At 42.3% G+C, this 26,696-nt stretch overlaps 2 protein-coding genes across 2 annotated transcripts in view; one reads left to right on the top strand and one right to left on the bottom strand.

The window, feature by feature from the left end:
* caskin1 (CASK interacting protein 1) overlaps nt 1–37 on the bottom strand; it is a gene marked incomplete at its 5' end in the record, with an annotated part of 152,900 nt that extends 152,863 nt beyond the window's left edge. The window contains one exon of the mRNA XM_080724917.1: nt 1–37. This exon is cut by the window's left edge and continues 57 nt beyond it. Within this exon, the coding sequence (XP_080581043.1) occupies nt 1–37 (37 nt within the window).
* A 6,818-nt stretch (nt 38–6,855) lies between these two features.
* Nucleotides 6,856–24,311, top strand: prpsap2 (phosphoribosyl pyrophosphate synthetase-associated protein 2). Its single transcript, XM_080724054.1, has 11 exons — nt 6,856–6,975; nt 11,879–12,039; nt 12,376–12,428; nt 13,047–13,113; nt 13,226–13,398; nt 14,389–14,504; nt 14,708–14,763; nt 15,164–15,312; nt 16,558–16,628; nt 18,490–18,636; nt 19,423–24,311. The coding sequence occupies exons 2-11, from the start codon at nt 11,957–11,959 to the stop codon at nt 19,579–19,581; spliced, it is 1,074 nt and encodes a 357-aa protein (XP_080580180.1). The 5' UTR covers nt 6,856–6,975; nt 11,879–11,956; the 3' UTR covers nt 19,582–24,311.
* The last annotated feature ends 2,385 nt before the right edge of the window (nt 24,312–26,696 follow it).

The raw sequence follows: 26,696 nt of genomic DNA, 5'->3' as shown, positions 1-26,696 counted from the left end.
TCTTGACCGCCTGCAGCAGTTCCTGGTCCTTCCCCATCTTCCACTGAGCACCGCTCTATCCCAGCAGCATCCTCCAGAGACCAGCGGCGTCTTCAGCAGCCCAGCAGCCTGCCTGCCTCACCCCCGGGGGAGGAGGTGCGTCTAACCAGCGGCCAGCAGCAGCAGCACAGCACCGCCGACCCAAACAGACGCCCTCCCTTAAAAACCCAGACTAGACGACAGACCAGACCCCTACGGCTCCAGCATATGGGGGGAGAGAGAGAGAGAGAGAGAGAGAGAGAGAGAGAGAGAGAGAGAGAGAGAGAGAGAGAGAGAAGGATGGGGGGATGCTCTCCCTCTTGCACCGCTAAACGTGGTTCCACGGTGTGGTTTCTAACGACTGGCCGATGGAATGATGATGCTGCAGGGTGAAGTAATAATGACTCTTGCGTATCCAGCTATAGTGAGCCCTGCTGGGGTCGTGTGGCTGCAGCTTCCCCTGCCTGGCAGGCAGCAGCAGCAGCGGGTGTTTCTGGTGATGCCAACGGACGGCTCTCTGTCGTTTCCACGGTTTCCTCGCTCCTCATCTGGATGCACGCAGCAGCAGCCACGCAGTAAAAAAAAAGAAAAACCTTTGACGTTTGGACTGGAGGTTCGTCGGTAGCAGCGCCCCCCCCTCCTCCTCCTCCTCCTCCTCACAGCTGTTTCCAACACACACACAAAAACGTAATTATTCTTGTAAATTATAAAATAACACCGCCGAGAAACCACCGGGCTGTTTGTAACCGACTGAAGGAAGAGATAAACAACGTCAGACGTAGCAGCTACACTAATGCACGTTCACTAGTCTCTGACGGCCTCTCTAATCACGGCGGGAGGATACCGCAGCAGCCGGTGGTGATGAGAAATAATAACCGTATAGCCTGTAAAACAACAGCAATATATAAAGGTATGTGCGTTTAGAAACGGCTATGCGCGGTGGTCTCCGTTCTCCCGTGCGATGTGTCGTAAACAGAATCCAGCGATGATGATGCTGCTGCTGCTGGTGGCTGTTGCTGCTGCTGCTGCTGTTGCAGCCATCATCTCCGCGTGCGCTCGTTCTGGAGCGGTTCAGCGCTCGAGCTCTTTGCTCCGCGTGTGGGGGGTGGGGGTGGGGGGTGCGTGGGCACGCACGCGCGCCCTACAGCTGGCGATGGCTCGCGCTGCTAAACGGCTCGTGCTGCAACCAGAGGGGGGCGGTCCGGAGATCAGAGTAGTGGGTTCTCCAACATTCTAATGTCAACTTGTCAAGGACCCCCCTCCTCCCCTCCTCCCCCACAAGAAATACAATTTATATGCATTATTGCATTTTGCCACCCCATCCGAGTAAACGTGTGTAGGCTTATTTTAATATTTTCTAAATTATTCTCGAAGAAAAAATCATACCCAGTGTGAAGTGAGTGGTGCATTTTATTAGTTAATTTCAGTAAGCCGCTCGTCCTGCGAACTGTGCGAAGCTTGGCCAGTGACCAGCTTTGCTGGACGGACATATTATAAAGGTTAGCATTCACCAGCGTTGGCAGGTTAGCATTTCACCAGGTTAGTAGACCTATTCACCAGCGTCGGCAGGTTAGCATTTCACCAGGTTAGCATTCACCAGCATTAGTTTTACTGATGTTAGGTTTAGGGTTAAGGTTAGGTTTAGGTGGTCGGACCAACGGGAGGTCAAACCAAAATAGTAAATCTTCGTCCCCCCGACTTTCGGCTTTTCCGCGCAGCCTATCACTGAGGTGCTTTTTTGATGCACTCGGACTGAAAGACCTGCAAAAACCTGCTGTGGATTTGTACTTTTGTGTAATGGAAACTAGATATTTTCATGCTGTGTGGTGTGGTGTAGATAGGTGTAGTGTAGTGTAGTGTAGTGTAGTGTGGTGTGGTGTGGTGTGGTGTGGTGTGGTGGTGTGGTGTGGTGCTAAAGCTGCAGTCAAAATCCAGCTTTAACAGTACTCTTCATCAGTGGTTCTCAAAGTGGGGTCTGGGGACGCCTGGGGGGCCTTGAAGGAGTTCCACAGTGTCACCAACAAAATGAGGAAAACAAAGTCTCAGTCATATGGGCTAGAAGTTAGTCCAGGGAGAGAATGTAGCCTATAAGAATGATTTTATATGATTTAAAAAGGACCCCAATTGAAACATGCCCAGAAACCTTTTTGAGGAATCCTTTTAGTTGACCTATAGCTATAGTTGACCTTGTACCAGTGAACTGTACTGTCATAAACTGTACCTTTTCCTATGCAAACTCTAATAAAGTCTTCAATCAATCACTCCCAGGCCCTGCACTGTTGTCTCCACACCTGCAGTATGGACAATCTTTTCAAATGTTCTCATACTTTTTCCTTGATAGGAAACTACTCTACATCAATGGTTCTCAATGTCCTTGTTTTCCCAGCTAAATGAATACTGTAGTTAGGAACCAAATGGACCCTTTCAGGTTTGTGTCAGAGAATGTACACACTCCCAAGCCTGATTTATACTTTGTTGTGTTTTGATTGATTGATTCTTGATGTCTTTAAAAAATAAAAATACTAATAAACAGATGTTTAAAAAAAAATCACACCCGTGTGAACTGAGCGGTGGTTTACCCACCAACCCCCCCCCCCCCCCCCCCCCCCCCTTCCCCCCCCTGTGTGTGTGTGTGTGTGTGTGTGTGTTGCAGTTGATGCACAGGCCAGGCTAGACTCAACAGCACATCTCTGGTCACCCAGGGTACTCAGGCTACATACACCAGAGGCTACAGACACACAGACAGACACACACGGACGGACGGATACACACACGGCCACGCTATGGAGACGGTGTGACCACCGCTCAAAAAAGAAGGTTGCATAGGGAAAAGTACAGTGTCATGACAGTACAGTGTACTGGTAGAATGGCAACTAAAAGGAGATCCTAGTAACCTTTCGGCTTATTTACACAGGAACCACTTTATGTATCTCATATAACATTGAAAGACGGATAGATAATTAACTAATGAAACTAATTAAAAAGTTTTAAAGGGATTTTGTAGACTAGAATCCCAGACTAAACCACTAAATCAATCCCAGAGATGAAACATTTTATCAAAGGGCTACTCCTAAATTTCCAACCCTGCTACTTGGAAATGTAGGAGTTGAGTCATTAAATTTCATTTGACACATTTGATAAATATTGTGAGATCTACAAGCTCTAAAAGCTACAAGCTTTGCGAGGCGGTGTGAGCTTGTAGATAGGCTATTTCACAATGTTTACCTCTTTCTTAGCCTATTGACAATTTGGCCAGTTTTTATGGTATAGTTTGTTTATTACTTTTGATGAACCGCCATCAGACTCATGAACAAACACTGAACTACACGGCCCGGACTATATGGCCATATGTCTGTTGGCTTATGTATTGGCATTTGCACAATTTTGCACTTTGCACAATTTTGCAGTTTGCACTCGAGTTTTTGCACTTTAGGTAGTTTTAGATCTTAACATATAGACATATTAAGTAGCTTAGTACTTTTAGAAACTTAACACTGATTTTAATGTGGTATTCTTAAGACTGTAGCTGCTGCTTTGCTTGCGCACAATGAATTTCACTTGCCCTTTTACTTGTAAATTGGTATTGTTGACAATAAAGTTGAACCTTGAATTAATGGACTTTTTCCTTCTTCTTTTTGAGGTATTAAAAAGGTCTTAAAAGTCCACCCAAAATCATGTCGAGACCCCATGGAGATCCCGACCCACAGGTTGAGAACCACCACTCTAGACTATACTACTGCACAGCTATGAAGAGGAGATAGTGTGTGTATCAGTAAATGTACCCCTGACATACATCCTCCAACACGTGGCCTTGTGATCTCTCTTTTTCTGCTCTCATATCACATTGTTTTTCATTTCCAATCGCTTCTCCTCTGTTTGTGTGTGTGTGTGTGTGTGTGTGTGTGTGTGTGTGTGTGTGTGTGTGTGTGTGTGTGTGTGTGTGTGCGCGTGCGTGCGTGCGCCTGTGTGTGTGGGCGATGTATGGTCCTTCGATCCTGCTCTCTGCCTCCTCCACAAATCCTTACATAAGAAAACAAAAAGCTAGCCTATAACATTAACAACTCAATTGAAAGAGGTGCCCTTTGGTTTCTGTTTTCCTATAACACTCTTACTTCTTGATTCAATATATTTTAGATTTAATTTAATGGTTTTACTGACCAAAAAAGACCATTCTTGTATTGCCAAAGCATCCTCATAAAACACAAGCACTCCATGCAGTAGTACAACTACACTAAAGCCTAATTTATGTGCAATGGAGTATAAATTAAGCTTTAGACTAAACAAGAGCATGATTGTGGGATTTAGTACCAAATGCCTCTCTCTCTCTCTCTCTCTCTCTCTCTCTCTCTCTCTCTCTGTCTCTCTCTCTCTACATTTTTCTGTGTGTCACCTATTCTCTCTCTACCTCTGGTGGCGTTGTTTATCTAGACAGTGTTTTGGAGACACAGGAAGGAAGGTCCACACAGGATTCAATCAACGGCCAGACAAGGAAACTGTCTGTCGAAAAGCCACTTAGCACTGTCCATTAAATGCCTGTGTGTGTGTGTGTGTGTGTGTGTGTGTGTGTGTGTGTGTGTGTGTGTGTGTGTGTGTGTGTGTGTGTGTGTGTGCGTCGTGGGGAGTGCAGTGACATTCCTCACCAAATATACACTTGTGCCACTTGCTTCAGGTTAAAAGGATGAGTCAGATGTTTGCACCATGAACAAACACAGTGACACAGCAACAGTAACTGTTGAGACACACACACACACACACACACACGCACATGCACACATGCGCGCACGCATGCACACGCGCGCAAACACACACACACACACACACACACACACACACACACACACACACAATGTGTGGATTTTTTTTCCTTATATTTTTGGGGCCTTCTGATGCCTTTATTTGGATAGTACAGTGTAGAGTGACAGGAAACAGGGAGATAGTGACACGCAGCAAAGGTCATCGGGCTCTGGAATCGGACCCACGGCTCGGCTAAATATTTAGTTCCAGGGACCCCCCAGAAGCAAAATTTGAGTTACAAATGTTCGCTTAAAAAATACATATATTCAAAGATTTGCACATATTTTAACTCTCCCAATTCCCCCACCCACTGTGACACCCCTGCATAGGCCTACGTAAATCCAATCCTTCATCCTGTGAGTTATTAATGGTATCCTTCTACCTTTATCCAGTGATGGAAGAACTACTCACATTTGTGAGCAGTGCTCCTGGAGGGAGCTAAGCTCCAACATCTGGCTTTGTCTGGGTTCTGAAGCGTGGCCTACATCTGGCCTACATCTTGGCACAAAGCACCCAAAGTTTGTTGTACGCCCAGGGTCATATTGGCCAAGCTTTGTGGGACTCTTTAAATTAACTCATAAATAGCACTGCTCACTTCACACAAGGTGCAATCTCTCGAGGCAGAGTCAATGATGGCTGTGAAGAGAGACAGATCGAGTGGGCGTCGCCCTTTCTTTGCGATGGCTCGCCAGATTGCACTGCTCTTTTACTTAAGTAAATGTATCAATACCTTATTAATAGTCTGTTACAACTACAAGTCTACAAGTATTCAATATTTGAGTTAAAGAATCTTACTTTATCGATCATCTTATAGGACTAGAGAAACATCATCTCCTGATCTTGCACTCCTTCCCTTACTGTTACTGGTTCCTCCAATCCTCCCTGTGATGTTGCTGGGTTGAAGGTGTTCAGTTTGCCAATTAAACAAGTAATTAAGTATATAAATGTATATAGAATTGAAACAATCTTGAATAACTTTATGAAATAAATATCATGTGAATATTCAGCTTGAGATCACAACTATATTTGACACAACTATGGTAACACTGCCCCCTTCTGGCTTGTTGCAGGGCATACACCTTCATATTTATTATCATGTCCATCATGTTCACGTCGTGACTCATTAGTACGTATATTTAAGGACATTTTGAGTCCTTTAAAACGGAATAATCAGTGAAACAATGTTTTTTTTAATGAACTAATTGTTACAAAGATGAGAAAAAGTATTCAGATGTTTTACTTAATTAAAAGTATCAATACTAGTACCTTAGAAATAGCCTACTCTGTTAGGGCATGGTCACACACCGGAATAATAATATTGTATGAGAGTGAGAGTCTATTCTGCTGCTCTGCCAATGCATTAAATGGGAATGGAGCAGATGGGTTAAAGTATGTTTTGTAATAATAATAATACAAAGTAACTAGTATGCCTAACTAAAGTTTTCAAATATTTGTGGTGGAGTAAAATTGCAATATTTGTCTCTGACAGTAGAAGTAAAAGTACTGATAATTGGAAATACTCCAGTCATGGACGGATTAACCCCCGCGAGGGCCCCTGGCTGATAATTTTTTAGGGTCCCCTCCACCATAACCCCCCTCCCTCCCGACACGTACTACCCAGCTTGGATTTTAAGCCATGATGATCATCTGTGGACCAAGAAAGGCCTGTAGACAACATATAGGAGGGGGCCCCCGGCCCACACATTTGATTTTTAATTTACGTATACATTTGATTTTAGTAAATTGTCAATGACCACGTAGCCATGCAGTTCCCCCAAGGGTCCCTGAGAGCCAAGGGCCCCTGGCAACGGCCCCACCGGCCCATTAGTTAATCAATCCAGCCCTGACTCCAGTAAAGTAAAAGTACCTAAATGCACACGTAGTTACTTTCGAATTACTTTCCACCACTGGGAGCGCCATTGTGAAATACAAACAAACACACGCAATGTGACATAAAACCCTCCCCTTTCTGTACGTTGCTCGTCCTTTGCTCGCTGATTGGCCGGGGTGAACGTCAGTCATAATGTTTACAGCGCTAGTGCAGAAAGCTCAGCCTAGAGGGGGTTCAGGGAACAGGTTGATGTGGGCTGCAGGAAGATACTATTATATTTATATCATAACATCACCGGTTACAGGTTGAAACCGGACGCCAAACGCAAACTGGTGAGTGAATTTATTTAAAATAAAATATGATGCACTCTGCTATGATAATAATAAAAACATCCCCTCTCTCTCTGGGTGATCGTGTTTCGAGAGAAATCCTGGGCACGTCCCAACCATACGCGCTGCCGATGATGTTGTCGCTCGCAGAAAATAAAACATCCACACAATCTCGCAACGCCTCACTTCAGACGCATTTTGAGCTTGTAGATCAGCGACTTTAGCCGAGCTGCTACGCCCGTCATACGACGAAGTCTAAATCAGGTGGTTTATGTTACTCCTGCAGGCTAACGCTGGTAGCATCCTGATCCGTGTAGGTGGAATAAAATAAATAGATGATGTATGTGCGGATTTAGAAAAGTAAAATAAAATATCTGAATATTTGCTCTGCTGCAATCTACCTTCCAGACACATTTGATCCTTGCATGAATTATATTGAAGGTCGTAACGGCATTACTATATTAGCCTAGCAACAGTAACGTGTTAGCAGCATTACTGATGACCTCTTGATCTGTGGCTGTTATTATGAGAGTTGGACTGCCCAGTGTTGGGCAATATTACTCAGGTCAGCAGAGTAATGTGTTACTTATTAAATATTACTCCTTGTTTAAGTAACTCCAAGTTAAACAAGTCATCATACCCGATGATGCAATGTGGGCATTTTAATGTGTTTTCTAAATAAAAGGTTTATGAATTACTCACAGTATATTGTGCTTATGGTTGACTTCATCCTGTCTGTCTCACAGTCACAAGTCACAGACATACCACAAACCGTCTGTCTCTCAGTCACTCACAACACTAGCCCTGAATACATGACTCTCATATACATGAGAGTCATGCTCGAACTTTAACATGAGGACCAGTGGGTAATCGAGCCCTCAACGGTTTGCGCTAGGAACATCAGATTTCAAAAATAAAGTGCTTACCCAAGCCAACTCTGCTAACGATTTGACGCCGCACAACGTTCATTACACGCCGCTCCCCGGTTGTTGAGTAAAAAGCATTTTTGTCCGAAATTATTTTGTTTTCCATTGGACTTCCTCGCTTATCCCAAATGATGATCCAACCTGCGCCTCACTTGTGCCACAGCGCCCCCACATGCTTGGTAGGTGTATTTCGCTGTAACAGGTAGGTTTTCACAGCTTCACTTGTTATAATTCTTAGCTTCTTGATTCTTTTCCCTTCTCCTCCGGTGTTTGCGCTCATGTGTCTCTCTCAAGTAGTCAAGTCAACAAGTGAGAAGATGTTCGGCCGCAGGGCGTGCACTACAAGACAATGTGTTTAGATTCAGTTACAGCCGATAGAGGGCGCAGTTGCGCACTTTGGGGGTAAGCGAGGAAATGACCCGGATGTCCAATGGAAAACAAAATAATTTCGGACAAAAATGCTTTTTACTCAACAACCGGGGAGCGGCGTGTAATGAACGTTGTGCGGCGTCAAATCGTTAGCAGAGTTGGCTTGGGTAAGCACTTTATTTTTGAAATCTGATGTTCCTAGCGCAAACCGTTGAGGGCTCGATTACCCACTGGTCCTCATGTTAAAGTTCGAGCATGACTCTCATGTATATGAGAGTCATGTATTCAGGGCTATCACAACACATACCCATGCACGCAGCTGTCGCTATCTGTAACTGACACGCCCACTATTGCACATTTCCCCAAAATGCATCCCTTCGGTGTAGGTCAATGTTTCCCAAACAGTGGGTCGCAGACACATTTTTATGGTTCCATCTATTTTTTGTTTCCCAAAAAAGCAAAGATTTTCGTGAATAAAACAATTAGAACATTAATGTCTAGCGTTGTGAGATTTTTTTTCACTAGTTTGGGTCCCAGGCGAATATCTTTTCTCTTTTGGGTCACACTCACAGGCTAAAACATTTGGGAACCACTGGTTGTCCTCTTGTGTTGTCCGGGTAAAAAACTATTAAAATATAATCTATATCCCAGATTATCAATATTTGGTTAGTCTATTAGTCCAGACTTACATTTGATTCATAAATAAGAGAGAAAAAAACAAAACATGGGAGGTAGGTACGATAGGTGTACTGTATAGACCTACTTGTAACTAGTTTAATGATTGCACTATTTAGACAGAAAAATTGAACTGTGGTGCCTAAATCTAAGCAGTGCACCACAGTTACATGCATATAGAGGAAATACTGAACCCAGTAACCCACAAATCTTTAAAATTGTCTTTGCTGCATATCAATGCAGAGACCAATCTTTTCAGGTTTTTCAGGTTGGGGAAGTTGATTAATGTTGGTTTCACAATGAATGACTGCTGGCTAGTGAATGTTATACACTGGTAGACATAAAGGGTTATAATCATGATAATGTGCATGGAAATAGTATTTTTAAAAATCAACTTTTTTTATAGGAGTAGTTCACTTCACCCCCCAAATTACCTCATTATATTGATTATTCACGCCATCGTCTCCATGGCGTGAATACGGTAATCTATAGAAAATTTGGGGGTGAACTACTCCTTGAGGACAATTAAGATCATACCAATCAATGACTATGGGGACAACCCTAGTTATATAGGCATTACTTATGATCTTTTATAAGACATCACATTACATTAATATTTTGTGAAAGCACCAATAGTCATCCACATAGTATATATAATGAAATATCTATTATATATTTCTATTATATGCCTATTTTGACAAAAGTATTGGGAATTTTATTTTGTCCATATCGCCCAGCCCCAGTGGACGGGTATTTTTGTTTTAAAGAGTATTTGTTTGAAGGTTATTTTAAATTGGAATAGATATTTTCCATTCAAGATCACTCGGTAGTAAACTGGCAGTGATTTCAAGCAGACTTGAAAAGGCCATCACCATTGCCATTTACCACAGCGTCCACTGTGGAAAAAATGTCTGTAACTTGAGAGGTTGAGATTTTTTATTTATTTTTTTGCTAAAGAAAAACAGAGAAAAATCAAGAAGTTCCAGTCTAGAACAGTGATAATAACACTTTTCACCCAAGGTCTTAAAGTCTGAAGTAACACTTCCCAATATAAATATAAAACCTTTTTTTATAGGCTGTGCAGGTGGTGAGTTCCCAGTACAGAGAGTGTCTAAAGTAAACACAACACATTAGGAATTGTTATGTTAAATTGTCCTCCATTCTCACAATACAACGATAAGTTTGTTTATGTTGCTCTTTAAGTTATACGATGAAAAGGTCAATGAACTACAGTATGACCTTCAGTCATTGATCGTCATTTAGCAACCAACTACCAATGGTCACTCAGTAGTATTCAGAAAAGCATTAATAATGTATGTACTTACTGCTGTACTGTACTGCACTGCTATCTACACTGTGTGTGTGTGTGTGTGTGTGTGTGTGTGTGTGTGTGTGTATATATATATATATATATATATATATATATATATATATATATATATATATATATATATATATATTAGGGATGTTAATCGACGCATTATTTGCGAATCGACGCGTCGTGGCCGAAAATCGGCGCGTCGATCGACTTTTTTCACTTTTTTTCCCGCTAAGCAGCAGCTGAGAGGAGAGCAGCACAACGTCGCATTACTTTAAACAACACAACGTATGCTGCACCCATCAGAACTTGCATCAAAGCCCTAATAATAATGATAATACATAATTGCTCTCCCTTGTTAGCATGGAGTATGTTCTCTAGAGACTAGAAGCGGAGTGACAATAAGTCCATGGAACGTGCGGGAGCGCTGACCGCTCGCTCTCATATATCCCCGGTGTGTCGCATTAACGTTAACGACGAGTAGTGTGGTTTGTGATCATCGCACACAACGGCGACGCTGCCATTAACAAGCGAGCTTTCGTGTCATGCATGCAGAGGCAGGAGGTAAACAAAACGCATCCAGTCCATAGAGTCGCACTGCTATGACGCGCGCATCATCCCGGTCCAGCGTTTCTCAACCAGTAGTCCGCGGACCTGACTAGCGCCGCATGCATGCACAACAGTCTCCGACACAGACACACACACACGGTCCTCTCACATTTGGAAAACATTAACGCTTATAACCTTTTTGAACAACGATTAAAACAGTCATTTTTTGGGGGAAAACTTTAGAAAAATAAAAAAATATATATATTTTTCGATTTTTCGACTTGTACTTTTTGAGTCGCGGTGAGCATGAGTCGATCGACGCGTCGATTTTCGATTTTTTTTTCCACATCCCTAATATATATATATATATATATATATATATATTTCAGTAATTTCTTTTTTTACCGGTATTTAAGTTTTTTGTCATACAGTATCTGGCCGTCGTCAAGTAAAACGTCATAATTGTGACAGCCTTAAAGGAGTAGTTCACCCCCAAACTGACTTGTTTTCTATTGATTACTCATGCCATGGAGAGTAGAGTTCAATAATATTTTTTGGTTTTTGTCACATTCCTAAGACAAAAATTTGATTTGAGTAAATTTACCCCCATTGATTCCGGATGGTGACCCGTTTCGAAACGGGTCACCATCCGAAATGAATGGGGGTAAATTTATTGTTATCACATTTATGTCTTAGGAATGTGACAAAAAACTAAAAATATTATTGAACTCTACTCTCCATGGCATGAGTAATCAATAGAAAAAAAGTCATTTTGGGGGTGAACTACTCCTTTAAACGTCATAATTATGACAGCCTTAATCTCAGGTCAGGATAATAATTGTATCCAATCAGGAGAGAATTTTAAGCTTTTCAGCCATAAAAAATGTCTTCTGAAAATTAATATAGCTAACTGTGTTTAGGTCCTTCTAAATCTAAACTATACTACTACTACTATACTACTGGTGCTATTGCAAACTGTCCTTCACAAAGTGCCGACATTAATTTGGCTTCATGTTTGGCATTGAGGCTGAATGTCTGATCTATTGACCCTGGTTGTGCTTCACCATAGGAAGGGCTCAGTGCAGCGTGGGTGCCCAGGGATCCACTGCCTGAGTGCGAGGAGAACAGCGGCCGAGATCCCAAAGACATGAACCACACCAAGGGAGGCCTGGTCATCTTCACCGCCAACTCACACCCTGCCAGCCGTGAGCTGGGCAAGAGGATCGCAGAGTGAGTATAATTATACTAGTTAACTAACTTTACTTAAAATACAACTGCCTAGATATTGAGTTTTTTATTGATTTGTCACAAACATAAAACAACAACAACAAGACATGTAATACCAAAGTTTTGACACCTATTATATCATTTTTGGATGCAATTCATGATATAAAGGAGTAAAAGGACAATAAAACAAAAAGTAGAACTCATTCTCTATCTGTTTCCTTGATGTCACAATAATTAAAAATCCATAAGGACCTTTGTCTTTTGGATAATGTGTGTGTTCATTTCAGAGAGAGCACTGCATTTTATCTCATGTGAATGTTATCTCTGTCCCTCTCTCAGGCGGTTAGGGGTTGAGCTTGGAAAGGTACAGGTTTACCAGGAAGATAACAGAGGTAAGATGATCTGTATTTCAGTTGGATAATTTTTCTCCCCTTCTTTGGTATCCATCATTGGACTCACTGGTAGAAATCAAGGAGGTTGAGACAAAAACCAAAAAGAATCAGCAGGGGTGTTGTTCCACAAATGTAGTCAATGTCCAGCTGGGTGAAATCGGTAGACAGCCAGGTACACAATAATACTGTATCTGTATCCAATAGAATAGATAATCATGATACTCTGTTCGGTTGTGGCTGGGAAGCATTTAGTTTACTAATCACTCTTTTATGTGGGAAACACATTGTTGGAATGTTTGCCTCTAGTCTGCAGTGCGTGCTGTGTGTGTGTGTGTGTGTGTGTGTGTGTGTGTGTGTGTAGCATACAGGTTTAGATAGCTTACTAATGAGGCTGACATGCTTTGTCCTGGTGTGTGTGTGTTGTGTGTGTGTGTGTGTGTGTGTGTGTGTGTGTGTGTGTGTGTGTGTGTGTGTGTGTGTGTGTGTGTGTGTGTGTGTGTGTGTGTGTGTGTGTGTGTGTGTGTGTGTGTGTGTGTGTGTGTGTGTGTGCGCGTGCGCGCGCGCGTTTGAGGAATTGTGTGTTGCTCTGTGTTTCTCACATCCTCTTTGTTGCCATAGAAACGCGGGTGCAGGTCCAGGAGTCGGTACGAGGCAAAGATGTCTTTGTCATCCAGACCGTGGCCAAGTATGAAAGAACACACACACACACACACACTCTCACACAAAGTTACACATAAGGTTATGCTTAACACACAAACACAACTAACTCATAATACCTGTCCTCTCCTCTCCACCAGGGATGTGAACACAACCATAATGGAGATGTTAATCCTGGTGTATGCGTGCCGGACATCATGTGCGCGGAGCATCACGGGGGTCCTCCCTTACTTCCCCTACAGCAAGCAGTGTAAGATGAGGAAGAGAGGCTCCATCGTGTCCAAGCTCATTGCCTCCATGATGTGCAAAGCTGGTGAGACTGTGTGTGTGTGTGTGTGTGTGTGTGTGTGTGTGTGTGTGTGTGTGTGTGTGTGCGTGTGCGTGTGCGTGCAGTGCTATATTGTAGTAGTTCTAATGATATTAGGGTGGGTCAGTTGTTGAGCAATAAATGAAAACCTAGATCAACAAATTATTGTAAAACTATGCTAATTTAATCCTTGTTGGTGCAAACCACCCGTAGAGTGTTAAATACAGTATATACCAAGTTCATGTGAGAGCATGTGATGACATTGCGATTTCTTCAATGTCAGTGGTTCTCGAAGTGAGGGCAGAGAACCCCCAGGGTTCCTTGAGGGGGTTCCAGGAGGTCCCTAGCAAAATGATAAACAGTTTAATATCACCAATATTTCACTGGCTAGAGATGAGAATGTCTATTCAGATCATAGGTTTCACTATCTCCACTGTTATCTCCCCACCTATGGACAGTTGTCAAATTCTGTGCTAGATATAGCAACCAAATTTCTTCCCTGTCTCAAAATTATAAAATGTTCAACAACCCTTATATAAGCAACAGTATGTCAGCTTCTTAATTAATTATACACTAGTCCTGTGCCCAGGGGTGTGCGATGAGGGATTGAACATAGGAGTCTCAGAAGTAATGTTGGAGAACCCAGACCGGTGCCCATTGGGCAGTATAGTCACCATCGATGTCCAGTTGTGCAATACCCATTGTATCCGTCTGTCTGGCTGGCACTCTTATATGCCCATATATGGTGTTCCATGTCCAGGCCAGTCTGTGATGTCATCTCCAAATTTGGGCACTGTAGTGATGTCAGTCAGTGATGTCAGTTGGGCTTTGTTGATGTCTGTTGGGCATTGTTACCATGGTGGCGACACTGTTTAGTATCAGTGATGTCAGCATTCAGACAAATGGTCAGACGGTGGATGGCGGACAGACATTCGGTTAATGAATAGTTAGATAGAACATGTTACAAACCTGTGTGTCTTTGTGCGTGTACTCTAGGCCTGACTCACTTAATCACCATGGACCTTCATCAGAAGGAGATTCAGGGCTTCTTCAATATCCCAGTAGACAACCTGAGAGCCTCCCCCTTCCTGCTGCAGTACATACAAGAGGAGGTACATGCACGCGCACACACACACACACACACACACACACACACACACACACACACACACACACACACACACACACACACACACACACACACACACACACACACACACACACACACACACACACACACGCACGCACTCTTTTTTATTTTTTTATTATTTTATTTTACCCCTAACCAGTTTGTATGCCTGCTGTAACCCTACAGATTCCTGACTATAGGAATGCAGTGATCGTGGCCAAATCTCCATCCTCAGCCAAAAGGTAGAGGCCTTTTTTCATAAAACTGTAACTGTCACTTTACAGCCTCTTCGTATTTCTACTCGGCATCCTCTACTCACAAAACTACTTTAACAAGGCAAACATGGTTTGCTAAAATCCTCTTTAATTTTGTTTTTAATGTGTAAGAGAGAGTGTATGAATGGATCCAAATGGACCCGGTAATGAACCCAGGTTTTTACAGTGGCTACATTGGGCGGCAGTGGCTCCTCCACCATCGGTGTATGAATGTGTGCGTGAATGGGTGAATATAATGCACAACCTATGTAAAGCGCCATGGCACTACTGTATATAAATACACCATTTACCATTTATTTACCATTTACAGTGCTACTACACATTTAATTAGTATATTTGTGTTGTGTGTGTGCACGTGCATTTGAAGGGCCCAGTCGTTTGCAGAACGTCTGCGTTTGGGCATAGCGGTGATCCACGGAGAAGCACAAGACGCAGAGTCTGATATGGTGGACGGACGGCACTCACCTCCCGCTGTCAAAACCACTGGAGCCATTCACCCCATCATGGAGATACCATGTAATACACATGAATATATAGTCAATAATCCCCAGTAAGACGCCTAAGGGCGAAAGGGTGAGGTCACGCAGAGGGCAAGGTCGCACAGGACGGAATTCGCACAGGACGGAATTCGTTATTGTTAATATTGATCGGAGAAGTTACCCAAAGGCTGTATGGAGATATGGGCATATTGGTTGGATTGGAGGTTGTACAAACTACATTGTGCAAGTACAGTAACGGCAGGGGAAGCAGCTAAGAACATAGGCAAAAATCGGAGCTTTCCGTGTGCAAAAGTTGGAGTATGCTGTGAGACCCCAGACATACTTACTCGGTTATTCGTTATGTGAAGGTCCTATGACGTCTGACATCATACTTACCATCCCTTTTATGCCCATATATGGAGATCCCTGTCTGTAGAACCAACCGTGTGCTGTGAGACCCCTGTGTCAGTATCTGTCTCTCAGTCCTTGTCCCCTTTTATGGGCATAAAAGGGATTCTATTAGTGTGGTTGCCCTAACAGGGCATCATCTGGGAAGCAGATGTAGAGTTCAGCTCCATATATGGAGATCTAGGTGATGATCCAGTCGTCTCCATGTATGGATATCCAGGGTTTGATCTTTGATGATGTGATGTCACGTGATATCACAATGTCAACAAAATTGAGGCATTACGGAAGGACAAGATGAGTCTTTCTTTGTGTAGTGATGATGCTGCCACCTAGTGGTGGTGAAGTGATATAGAATGTCAACAGCTCAGTAGTGTGACAGTCAGTGTCACATACTCACACATTCTTTCTGCTATGCAGGGCTAACAAGGGCCTTGGAAATCATGTGAATTCTCCACTGTTTTGTCTTCATCAGCAGGAGCACATGTTGCTAAGTATGTCAACAACACTACCACAAAAACGGCAAAGCGAAAGCACCACAGATTGTCAAGCGGACATCCAATCTCCCCTCTTCCAATAGAGACAATTGACCTTGAGAACCAAGCCTTCCCAGTGAATCCTGGGTATTCCATGATCAACAGAAAAGCAGCTGTTAAGAATGGGACAGAAAAAAGTGTGTTTCTCAGCCGATATGGCCTGTAATTAACACATTTTTAATCAGTCGATGCGTTTAATGTCATAAATTGACTATTAACATATGAGATTTCACAGTGGAGTATTCAACTTCCTGGATCTGTTTATCACATGGTGATAGGACTCTAAAAAGTCACATTCCATTTAAATCTCCAAACCTGTTCTTTCTCTCTGTGTGGTCTAGTATTGATTCCCAAAGAGAAGCCACCCATAACTGTGGTGGGAGATGTGGGAGGACGCATCGCCATTATAGTGGTAAGATACAAGCTACATGGACACTGCTTGCTCTGCTTATGCCAAAACATGCACTCACTCATTGTAAGTGCCAGGGATATTGGAGGGAATGCTAAATACATTCATGTGTTTGTGTACATTATACTTCCCCCACCAGCAGTGGGGCTCTATTGTTTCATTTGTTTCATTTATACTTGGTTACCTGGCGAGCACATGAAATAGCCGAGCTTGTAGATCGACTATTTTTGACACGTGACACCGGTGCTCAACAAAGTTAAATGAGGCTCACTTCCTTCCTTCCTTCCTTCCTTCCTTCCTTCCTTCCTTCCTTCCTTCCACAACTTTACTCGCAAACAAGATATCTCAAAGTTTCTGAAGAAGACCTATCTCATAGACCTTATCTCATCATAATCTAATTGGCAGATTACGTTGAAACTGGCTGGGCACATTTCATGCTCCCCAGAAGTTTTTACTTTGGTGACCCTATGACCAGCTCTGTAGCGCCACCATCAGGTCATACTACATTTTACCCCACCTCGGTGGTAAGGCTCAAGGGATGGCATTGTCGATAGTTTGGTCATTGGGGCGTTTAGGACTTCATTTAGTGTAGTCTTTTTCCTCAGAGGCCAGTGATAGACAACGTATCATAATTTCTTGAACTGCTTTCCCTTGCCATTCATAGAGACCTGCTAGTATGGGGATATTAGTTGTTTCACATACTGCACATATTTGCTGTTACACGAAAGGTTAGCTGGAATCCCTACAGGCTTAGTTTCCCAATGTTGACTGAAAAAGAATCAAGGAGAAAATGCCCTGAATAGTGCTGCCTTCAGCCAGTACAGACAGCTTTGAGCTTTGTTTTGCTGTCACAGCACATATATACTGCTGCTCACAGTTATATTTCAAAAGTAAGACTTCCTCAAATCATAATTTCCCCTTAGGTCAGGTTATACCAGTTCTAGTTATAGACCAACTGCTTACTCAAAACATTTTTCTCTTTTTATCAGCTGTCGTTGCCCTGGTTTATCTTGCCTACATTCCAGAAGCAAACCACATTTTTGTCAGCTCACTGAAAGCACTCCTGTCTGTGGGGGCAAACATGCATCCATGTTATTCAACGATTCAATGTCCACCGGCAGCATGAGCCATGCATTACACGTACACCTGACGCACAGCATCTTTAGGCACTTTGCTATCTTTACACGTCTATTTTTGTTGGAGTTATGCATCTGAGTGCAGAAGGAAATATAATTTGTTGGGCATCTAAATGTATTTATTTATTTGCTTACCTGGAGTCGGTGAAGCACGAAGACACTTTTTTGACCTCAGCAATTTTTGTTTCTTTCGCAATAACGATATAGGCCTATGAAGTGGACTGCCTATCAGGAATGTTTCTGGTGAACAGGGAATTCTGTTCCCAATTAATTTTTTAATTAACCGACCGAAATAACCAGAGGGAGAAAAGCAGGTTGTCATTTGGCTAAAACCTAATGATCAAGATTAAAATGTACACTGATGGGTCAGCACAGTTGTTAACCATAACTAGTTGCTCATACAGCATGAACAAAATATTGTTTCATGGGCAGGGCTTCATGTGAAAGAAAAAGGTGCAGGTACTTTAAATATCAGCAGCCTGTGTATGTGTTATGAATATATTGTATCATATTGCTGGTTGAGGACAACTAGACTCCATAATACAGGAACTGACACAAGGCTAGACGATGTGACTGCTCATGAATGAAAACTGATCTGAAAGAAACAATCAATCAATCAATGAAATATTAAAAATAGACGTGTTCTCCTCCTCCACTGTAGAAGAAAACAGGGTACAGTAACCAATAACCATGCTGAATACCGTTTGTCACTTTATTTTCTCTGACAGGATGACATCATCGATGATGTTGACAGTTTCGTGGCAGCGGCAGAGACGCTGAAGGAGAGGGGAGCGTATAAGATCTTCGTTATGGCGACGCATGGCATCCTCTCCTTAGATGCCCCCAAGTTCATAGAGGAGTCTGCCATCGACGAGGTAGGGTGTGTGTGTGTGAGTGTGTGAGTTTGTCTAGCTATACTTATGGGGACTAATAAACACATGTTCACACAGTCACCTGCAGGGGACCTCTGACAGTGTGGGGACAAAATAGTAGGTCCCCACAACGGTTAGGGTTTAGGGTTAGGGTTAGGGGGTAGGTTTAGGGATAGAGGTTAGGGTAAGGCCACAGGACTTGCATAAAACTGAATGGAAGTCTATGTAATGTCCTCACAAGTGATGTATATATATATTATGTGTGTGTGTGTGTGTGTGTGTGTGTGTGTGTGTGTGTGTGTGTGTGTGTGTGTGTGTGTGTGTGTGTGTGTGTGTGTGTGTGTGTGTGTGTGTGTGTGTGTGTGTGTGTGTGTGTGTGTGTGTGTGTGTGTGTGTGTGTGTGTGTGTGTGTGTGTGTGTGTGTGTGTGTGTGTGTGTGTGTGTGTGTGTGTGTGTGTGTGTGCAACTGTGCATGTACACTTTTCAACATCCCACACATTGTCTTCTCCTTTTACCCCCACTCTGCCATCGTGGTGTTCTACGCCAGTGGTTCTCAAAGTGGGGTCCTTTTTTAGGGGGATTCCAGGTGATCCCCATCTAATTCTGTTAACATAGAAAAATCTGTTTAACCACGTTAACCAGATATAAATTGCTATTAAAATAATCAAATACATACATTTTTGGGTTCCTTGACATGAAAATGTTTGAGAATATCTCTCTCTCTCTCTCTCTCTCTCTCTCTCTCTCTCTCTCTCTCTCTCTCTCTCTCTCTCTCTCTCTCTCTCTCAGGTGATTGTGACCAACACCATCCCACATGAGCTGCAGAAGCTTCAGTGTCCAAAAATCAAGACGGTTGACATCAGTATGATCCTGTCTGAGGCCATTCGACGGATCCACAATGGAGAGTCCATGTCCTATCTGTTCCGCAACATAGCAATGGACGACTGAACGCACACGCGCGCATACACACGGTGACTCATATTTGCCAGTATGTCTAATCTGTTCTGCCATGTAGAATGCACACGGATACACCAAAATATCCATGCCAACAGCATATCCTCATACTAGTCATGTAAGACAGGGTTGGATGCCGGGCTGGAGGCAAAAACAAATATCACAATATCTTTGACCAAATAACTCACTATCGATATTGTTATATCGTAGAGATGAATATTGGTGCTTTCCACAAAATACTGTATCTATACAATGAGTCAGGTGAGTTCAGACGCAATTACAGCCTTTAAAACAAGGGGAACAAACAACTTTTGCCATATTACGATATTCAAAGCCCCAGCAGATAAACTATAGTCTCAGATCAACGATCCTGACGTAACGTTGATATATTGCCCTGCCCTAGTTGCATGACTGAAGCGATCCTCTCAAAAGAACATGCCAAATTGCTTCCCGGTTTATGAACCAACATTCTTGTAACGAACACACACACATGCACGCACGCACACACACACATACACCAAAAACTCACCTAAAACCAGGTGATTCACTCCAACAGGTGTAATTTTACAGGACGTAGCAGTGCGCGCTTCTGAACAACAAGGCAGGCGCGCGTGTATCTATTCTGCATCTAGCTTAAGGCAAGACCCAAATTTAGATTGAACATTTTTAAAGATTTGTTTTTGGGCTTTTATTGATAGGACAGTAGACTGACAGGAAATCATGGGGAGAGATGGCGAGTGACACACGGCAAAGGCCATTCGGATTGGGAATTGAACCGGCGCCGCCGCCAGGCAACCATGCCTATGTGGTGCATGGACCAGTAGGCCAGCGGGCGCCACCTAGAGTGAACATTTTAACTCAAATCTTTGCTCTCTGGAACAAAATATTTTGAGATGGGGGGTCTGTTGGCCAAATACATATGATTTTGGGCGTCCTTGACATGACAAAGTTTGAGAACCACTGATAGGGCTGTCATGATTTTGCCATTTTACATGACGATTAATTGTCACTCAAATAATTGCGATTAACGATATAATTGTGTTTTTGTCATTGACAATTACATTTCTGTTTGGCTTTTAGGCTTTGAAGTTGCACATGGTAGATATGACACATAATCTAAATATACAAAGAAATTACTGACATATTTGACAACTTTATACGTAAAAAAGAACATTGTGGTTCTCAAACTTTGTCATGTCAATATGATATGTATTTGGCCGCAGATCCCCATCTCAAAATGTCTTGTTCCAGGGACCACCAGAAGCAAATATTTTAGTTAAAAATATTCACTCTGAATTTGGGTCTTACCTTAAGCTAGATGCAGAATAGATACATGCGGCAGGCGCACTGACCGAGGCGGGCAGTCACACACGTAGACTGTCGCGAGTCATACAGTGATGTCATTAGAGGTCCCTTGAGAAGTTTTTGCCACCAAAAATCATGATATCTTTCCTTGTGCATTTCCTAGTGAAATCACAGCGATGGGGGAGAGTAGAGGCGATGGGATTTGGAGCGCTGCCTACCAATGACATCATCGATGGGGATTCCAAGCTAATAGAAACTATAGCTTTTGTCTTGCTGAAAAGTTAGCATGCTGAATTATAATCCATTGTTCTTGCATCAATAAAAAGTTAAATAGTTGCCTACCGATGATGTCATTGTTTACCAGGCTTCTAAACCTCTTGAGACACAGCGAGTAGACAGAAAGGGGATCATCTTATAATGAGCTTAATAAGTGGTGAAGAAGACCACTTATATGCAGAGAAGGTTGAAAATGTGGTGCTATATCGTCACTCTCGGGCAGAAACCTTGTATCTCCAAGTTTCAGATTTGTACGGTTTTTCGCAAAGTAAAGCCCTGCTTCATCATAAAAGGCTGTCGCACAGAAGTAGTGAAAACAGCTGATCTACACCGCGAGGCGTTGTGTGCTTGTAGATCGGCTGTTTTCACTAGTTTAAATCATTTTTAAAATGATAAATGCAAAACGAACGGTTTTGGACATACACGGTTTCCATCCGACAACGACGATATTTTCATCCTATTCCTTACCCTTATCCCTAAACGTCTTTGCCTTGTTTTTTTGACTACTTTGAAAAACATCTTAAAGGACTACAAACCACTTTTCAACATATCTTCATGTAATTGGTCCTTGCTGATATTCATGATAAAATAGCAAATTATTTTCCTTCTTGGTCTGTGTCTCATAGGAGGGCTGTGGGCAGTTTAGAAACCCGTCTACCAGTGACATTATCGATGGGGAATCCAAGCTAATAGAAACTGCAGGCTTTCTATTCCTGAAAGGTTACCATGCTATAATGGAAGCCATTCTCGCGATAATACAAATCTAGATATCTTTTGAAAAACATTGTTAAAAAAAGGAAATCTGCCTAACAATGATGACTGGTAGACGGGCTTTGGAACTGCCCACAGCCCTCCTAAGAGACACAGAGTAGATTTTTTTTTGCTATTTTATTGTGAACATTAGTGAGGACCAATTATATGAAGATGGGCTGAAAAGTGGTGACGTCCTCCTTTAAAATTCTTTAAATAGACGATCTTCATCGACACGTTGTAAGCTTGAAGATCAGCTTTTTGTAAAAATAATTTTCAAAATATTAAAAAATGTCAAGAGTTTAGGGATAAGTGGTAAGGCATGGACGAAAATAGGGCCCGGTGTCTGTGTGCCTTTAATGAACAACATTTTAGGTTATGGGTTCAGGCACACAACACTATGTGACGCAGGGTGCAAGGCACTGCCCCCATGTGAAACCCCATGTTTTTTTAGGGAGTCCCAACTGTCCCATATAGTCCTCCATCGGTACCAATAGGCTATATGCACGGCAGCAATATTGGAGAGAAGTTGTGTCTCTTCTCACTTCCTTCAAAGATGTTATCATGAAGGCTCTGTTCCATTTCATGTAGCACAATTCTCAAACCCCCATAACTCTGAGAGTGCACAAATGGACCCATTACACACCTTTTTTAAAGGGTCATTTGGAACCCCCAAGGAACCATGAGGGTCCCTGGACCACACTTTGAGACCCACTGGTGGAGCAGAGTTTTTCCAGTGAGCCAACATGCACAATATCAGCACAATATCACCACCCTGTTTGACCAGAATGGAACAGAGCCTTCATTAGTATTATTGGTAACACCTGAAGGAAGTGTGTGATTCCTGGATTGACCAGGGTTCAGTTAGGTTCTTCTAAAGGAGCGCTTGTTTTTGGTGGAGATGACAGAGGCGCGCCGTGACCGCCGTCTCAGGCGACCTTGAGCCACGTGAGACACCGCAGAGCGAGCGGTAGCGAGCGAGTCGCCATGTCGAGCGTTGCGAAGGTCGCATGAGCCGACTCCACGCCGTTACCGAGTTATGTGCCGTTATGGACAGAATAGTAAATCTTCATCCCCCTGACTTTCGTCACCTCCGCGCAGTCCAGGTGAACACAACGGAGCTTTCCCTACCTCCGGTTCAGCCAATCAGAAGCTCCCGCGGGGCAGGTCTTACCTGGTGAAGCGAAGATACATGCGAAAGAAGTGAGAAGGGACCCAACTTCTTTCCAAAATGGCTGCTGTGCATATAGTCTATTCTATCCAACCTATGGTGTTAATTCTCGGATCCACAGCCTCCAGTCTAAACAGCCAATGACTGCCCTCTCTTCAAACACACTTACCTCTTTCTGTTGCTCAATTTCTTTTCTGAGCGTCTCCCGTGCCGCAGCGCTCCTCCCCTGTGTTATCTAGTTCTATACTGAGGTATTCCAACGTTCTCTGACATCGTATGCACGTACATAGTATACTGTATACAATCATACACATCTATAACTAGTGGGCCCAGCAGCTGGGAGTTTGTACACTAGGTCCTTTGTGCTGGGCATTGTAGTTGTTAGAATGTCTATTCCTTCCACAAGAGATGAGATTGTTCTATAAAAGAGCTCTTGTGCCTTCTGCAATAACATACACACAACTACAGTATGAACACGGTTGACAAATTGGTTTCGTTTAAGCGACTGTCTCTCTCAACTAACCAAACTAACTCATTGTGATCATAGTAATTAATTCAATCTCAGATACGTATAGTTTCCCTACTGCTGTAGTTAAATTAATGAGTAGCTGGTTTGACAAGTTGAATGGTTGAGCACATGTATTTGTGTGTGCATATATGTTCAGGACTAACGCATCCCATCTGATCTCACCTTTCTACTTTGTAGTTTGGTTCAGTTGCGTTAGCACTGTGTCTGCTATTTTGCTATTGATAGTTAAGCTACTCTGTTGTAATGCTATTAAATTAATAGAGCTACTGTAGCTAGCCATATGTGTGTAGTTGCCATAGAGATGTGAGGCAAAGATCTGATGTCATCGCTGACCCTCAATATTTGCAAACATTGGCCTGAAATTGAAAGCTGGCAAAAAAAAAGTTTATTGTTTAAATCAGGCTAATTACATTATTTTCATATTTAGTGTATGTTTTCTGAACGTGCCACTCAAAAGTATCTTGGTATTTCTCTGCCATAATATGCGCAATTTGTGGATTAATTTGTCAGTGATAGAACAACTTTAATTTATGAACACTGAAACGGCAGCGAGTTTAATCGCAGTGTGAGGTAGACATTAAGGATATTGGGAAGTATGAATTAGGCTAAACAAAAGAGCTTTTTCATTATAACCTCAGGGCCCATTGTACAGTTGGTTTCCTATCCCAGTGGTTCTCAACGTGACCCCCCCCCCCCAAATAATCATTTGAACTGGGGACCCCCCACCCTGACAAGCACTTGCAATTGTAGGACTTGAAGGCACCATTACATTTAGTTTGACTCTGTTCCACAGATAAATATTGTGAAAATGGCAGATCTATAAGCTCACAAGGCCTCGCAACACAAGGTGTTGCAAGCTTGTAGATCGGCTATTTTCACAATGTTTGCCACTTTCTTATATATATATTGACAATTTGGCCAATTTGACCAATGTTTGAACAACATACAGTAGTTGTTGATTACTTTTGATGCAGTAATGGTATTTTTTCTTATTAAAAAGGTCCTAAAAGTCCTTAAATTATCACTGCGCTGTCATCTGGGGACCAATAGGCAACCCGAGTAGACCCGCAGATTGAGAACCACTATTTTTATCCCACCCAAAAAATTGAGAAGCACTGAAACGCCACCTTAATGTGCTCTAAACATGGATATAGGGCAGTGGTTCTCAACCTTTTCAGGCCGTGAGCCCCAAAATAACCATATTTAAACTGGGGACGCCCCAGCCCACCTTGAAAAGTTGAGGCATTACATTTTGTATAACACGGTTCTATAACGCGAGGCGTTGTGAGCATGTAGATCGGCTATTTTCACAATTTCTGCCTCTAATGTTTGAGAATTTGGCCAATGTTTAATTTGTCATTTTAGAGGTATTAAAAAGTCCTTAAATTGTCACTTTAGAAATGGGAAGATACCTTCTCACACTTAATCTTTATGTTGGTTTGTTTACTGTTGAGTGAGAAAACAATGTTGCACATTAAGCTAATCATCTGGGGACCCACAGGTTGAGAACCACTGATATAGGGTATTGCAATTGACTATTTAAAGTGTATTAGGTGAAACAGGTACACTAGACCTAACTTATTTTACATGTCTAGTTATTACGATTGTGATGTGATTTAAAAACCACAGCTGAAGCTGTGACAGTATAATTAAAATGGAATCCAGGTAACCAGTACTTGACTGAAGCAGGTCTTTGTTGTCACAGTGTTCCGGGAAATGTTTTGTATTTATTTTCAGCTCTGACTGAATAAATTAATGACCTATAGAAATTCATAACGGGTGTTTTTGTGGTTCTTTGTGGTGGTGGTCTACATGTATGTTTACATTTGACTTCAGTAAAGGTCTTTGCACACTGCTGCGTTTTTTTTCCGGCCGAATATCGGAGTGAATTTCGGAGCACCTAAATAAAATAATCTACCTCACGTTATGTCTATCACGTTTGCACACTGCCGCCCGTTTCGTATTTATTTTTGGACCAGGGTTGTTTTTTTTCCCCCGATTTTCAAACCGTTGCCACTCCCGATTTTCAAACCGTTGCCACTGGGTCCCTTGCTTTCTCTCTCTCTCTCTCTCTCTCTCTCCTTGGGCAAAAAAACTTTTTTTACACCACATTTGGTAGTTATTTTCAACATGAAAAAAACAAACAAACAATAATTTAACTCTTCCAATAATATTACTGTAACTTCTTTACAGACTTGATGCTGTGTCCAGTTGTAGTGCTTAACTGCTTGAACTCTGCAGCATCCCTATTTTGGGGGAACATTTGCTAGAAATAGCCAAGCCTTTGTGCTGAGTGGTTAAGCCCTATCAGAGATATTCCTTGTGGTGTAGCTTTATTGGTCCATATTTTATTTGTTTTCCCCCTTATGGTAGGAGAAATAATGAGGTTGATGTGTTGATAAGTGATCAGGTCAAACTCTGTCCTGACTTCTGACATACACAAACTTACTGGAACTTCAGCTTCTCTCAGAATTAACGATTATTGACCAGTAAGACTCCCTAATCGAATTTTGGGCTATTTGGGCATTCTGTTAATATAAGAAATTAAATAATTATTTTCAAGAATGTTAAACAAAATGCATTTAAAAAATGCCCAAATAATAGAACTACAAGCTCACAATGCCTGCCAGCTTGCAGGTCGGCTGTTTTTTGCTATTTGCCATACAGTTTAAACCACTAGCCCTATAATTATAGGGCTAATGGTTAGATGCAAAAGAATGGGGTATACTGTATAGCTTCAGTCCAGATTGTATGCCTAACTCAATACGATTAGAGTCAAAAGACCTCCAAACTCCAGCACAGGATCTAAGTACAACCTTGGCTGTAAACTAAGGCCTAAGTTATACTTTGCTGCTTGACTCAATCGTTATTGTCACATCTAGTAATTTGGTGAAATTCTTAATTGTGCGTTATGCCGTCTGTCTCGCAAAAGATAGAGGGGAGACATAACGTGTATAATATATAACTACTCTGCATAATACATTAATTATGGAATGCATCCTATGTAACTAAAGTGCATAATAAATAAGAGTCACAAATGTATATACACTACAGTAAAGAGTCTGTGTAGTTGACTGT

This window comes from Nannobrachium achirus, assembly GCF_963921795.1.
Source record: "Nannobrachium achirus genome assembly, chromosome: 4".
Taxonomy (NCBI): domain Eukaryota; kingdom Metazoa; phylum Chordata; class Actinopteri; order Myctophiformes; family Myctophidae; genus Nannobrachium; species Nannobrachium achirus.
Note: the sequence above shows the minus strand (reverse complement) of the source record. Positions and strands in the feature narration are given on the sequence as shown.

What these genes read in the sequence shown, in the direction of transcription:
- prpsap2 (XM_080724054.1), top strand. Translation starts at nt 11,957, where the DNA reads ATGAACCACACCAAGGGAGGCCTGGTCATCTTCACCGCCAACTCACAC. An exon ending in CTGGGCAAGAGGATCGCAGA is followed by an intron (nt 12,040 to 12,375) that starts GTGAGTATAATT and finishes TCCCTCTCTCAG; the next exon opens with GCGGTTAGGGGTTGAGCTTG. An exon ending in GACGCATCGCCATTATAGTG is followed by an intron (nt 16,629 to 18,489) that starts GTAAGATACAAG and finishes TTTCTCTGACAG; the next exon opens with GATGACATCATCGATGATGT.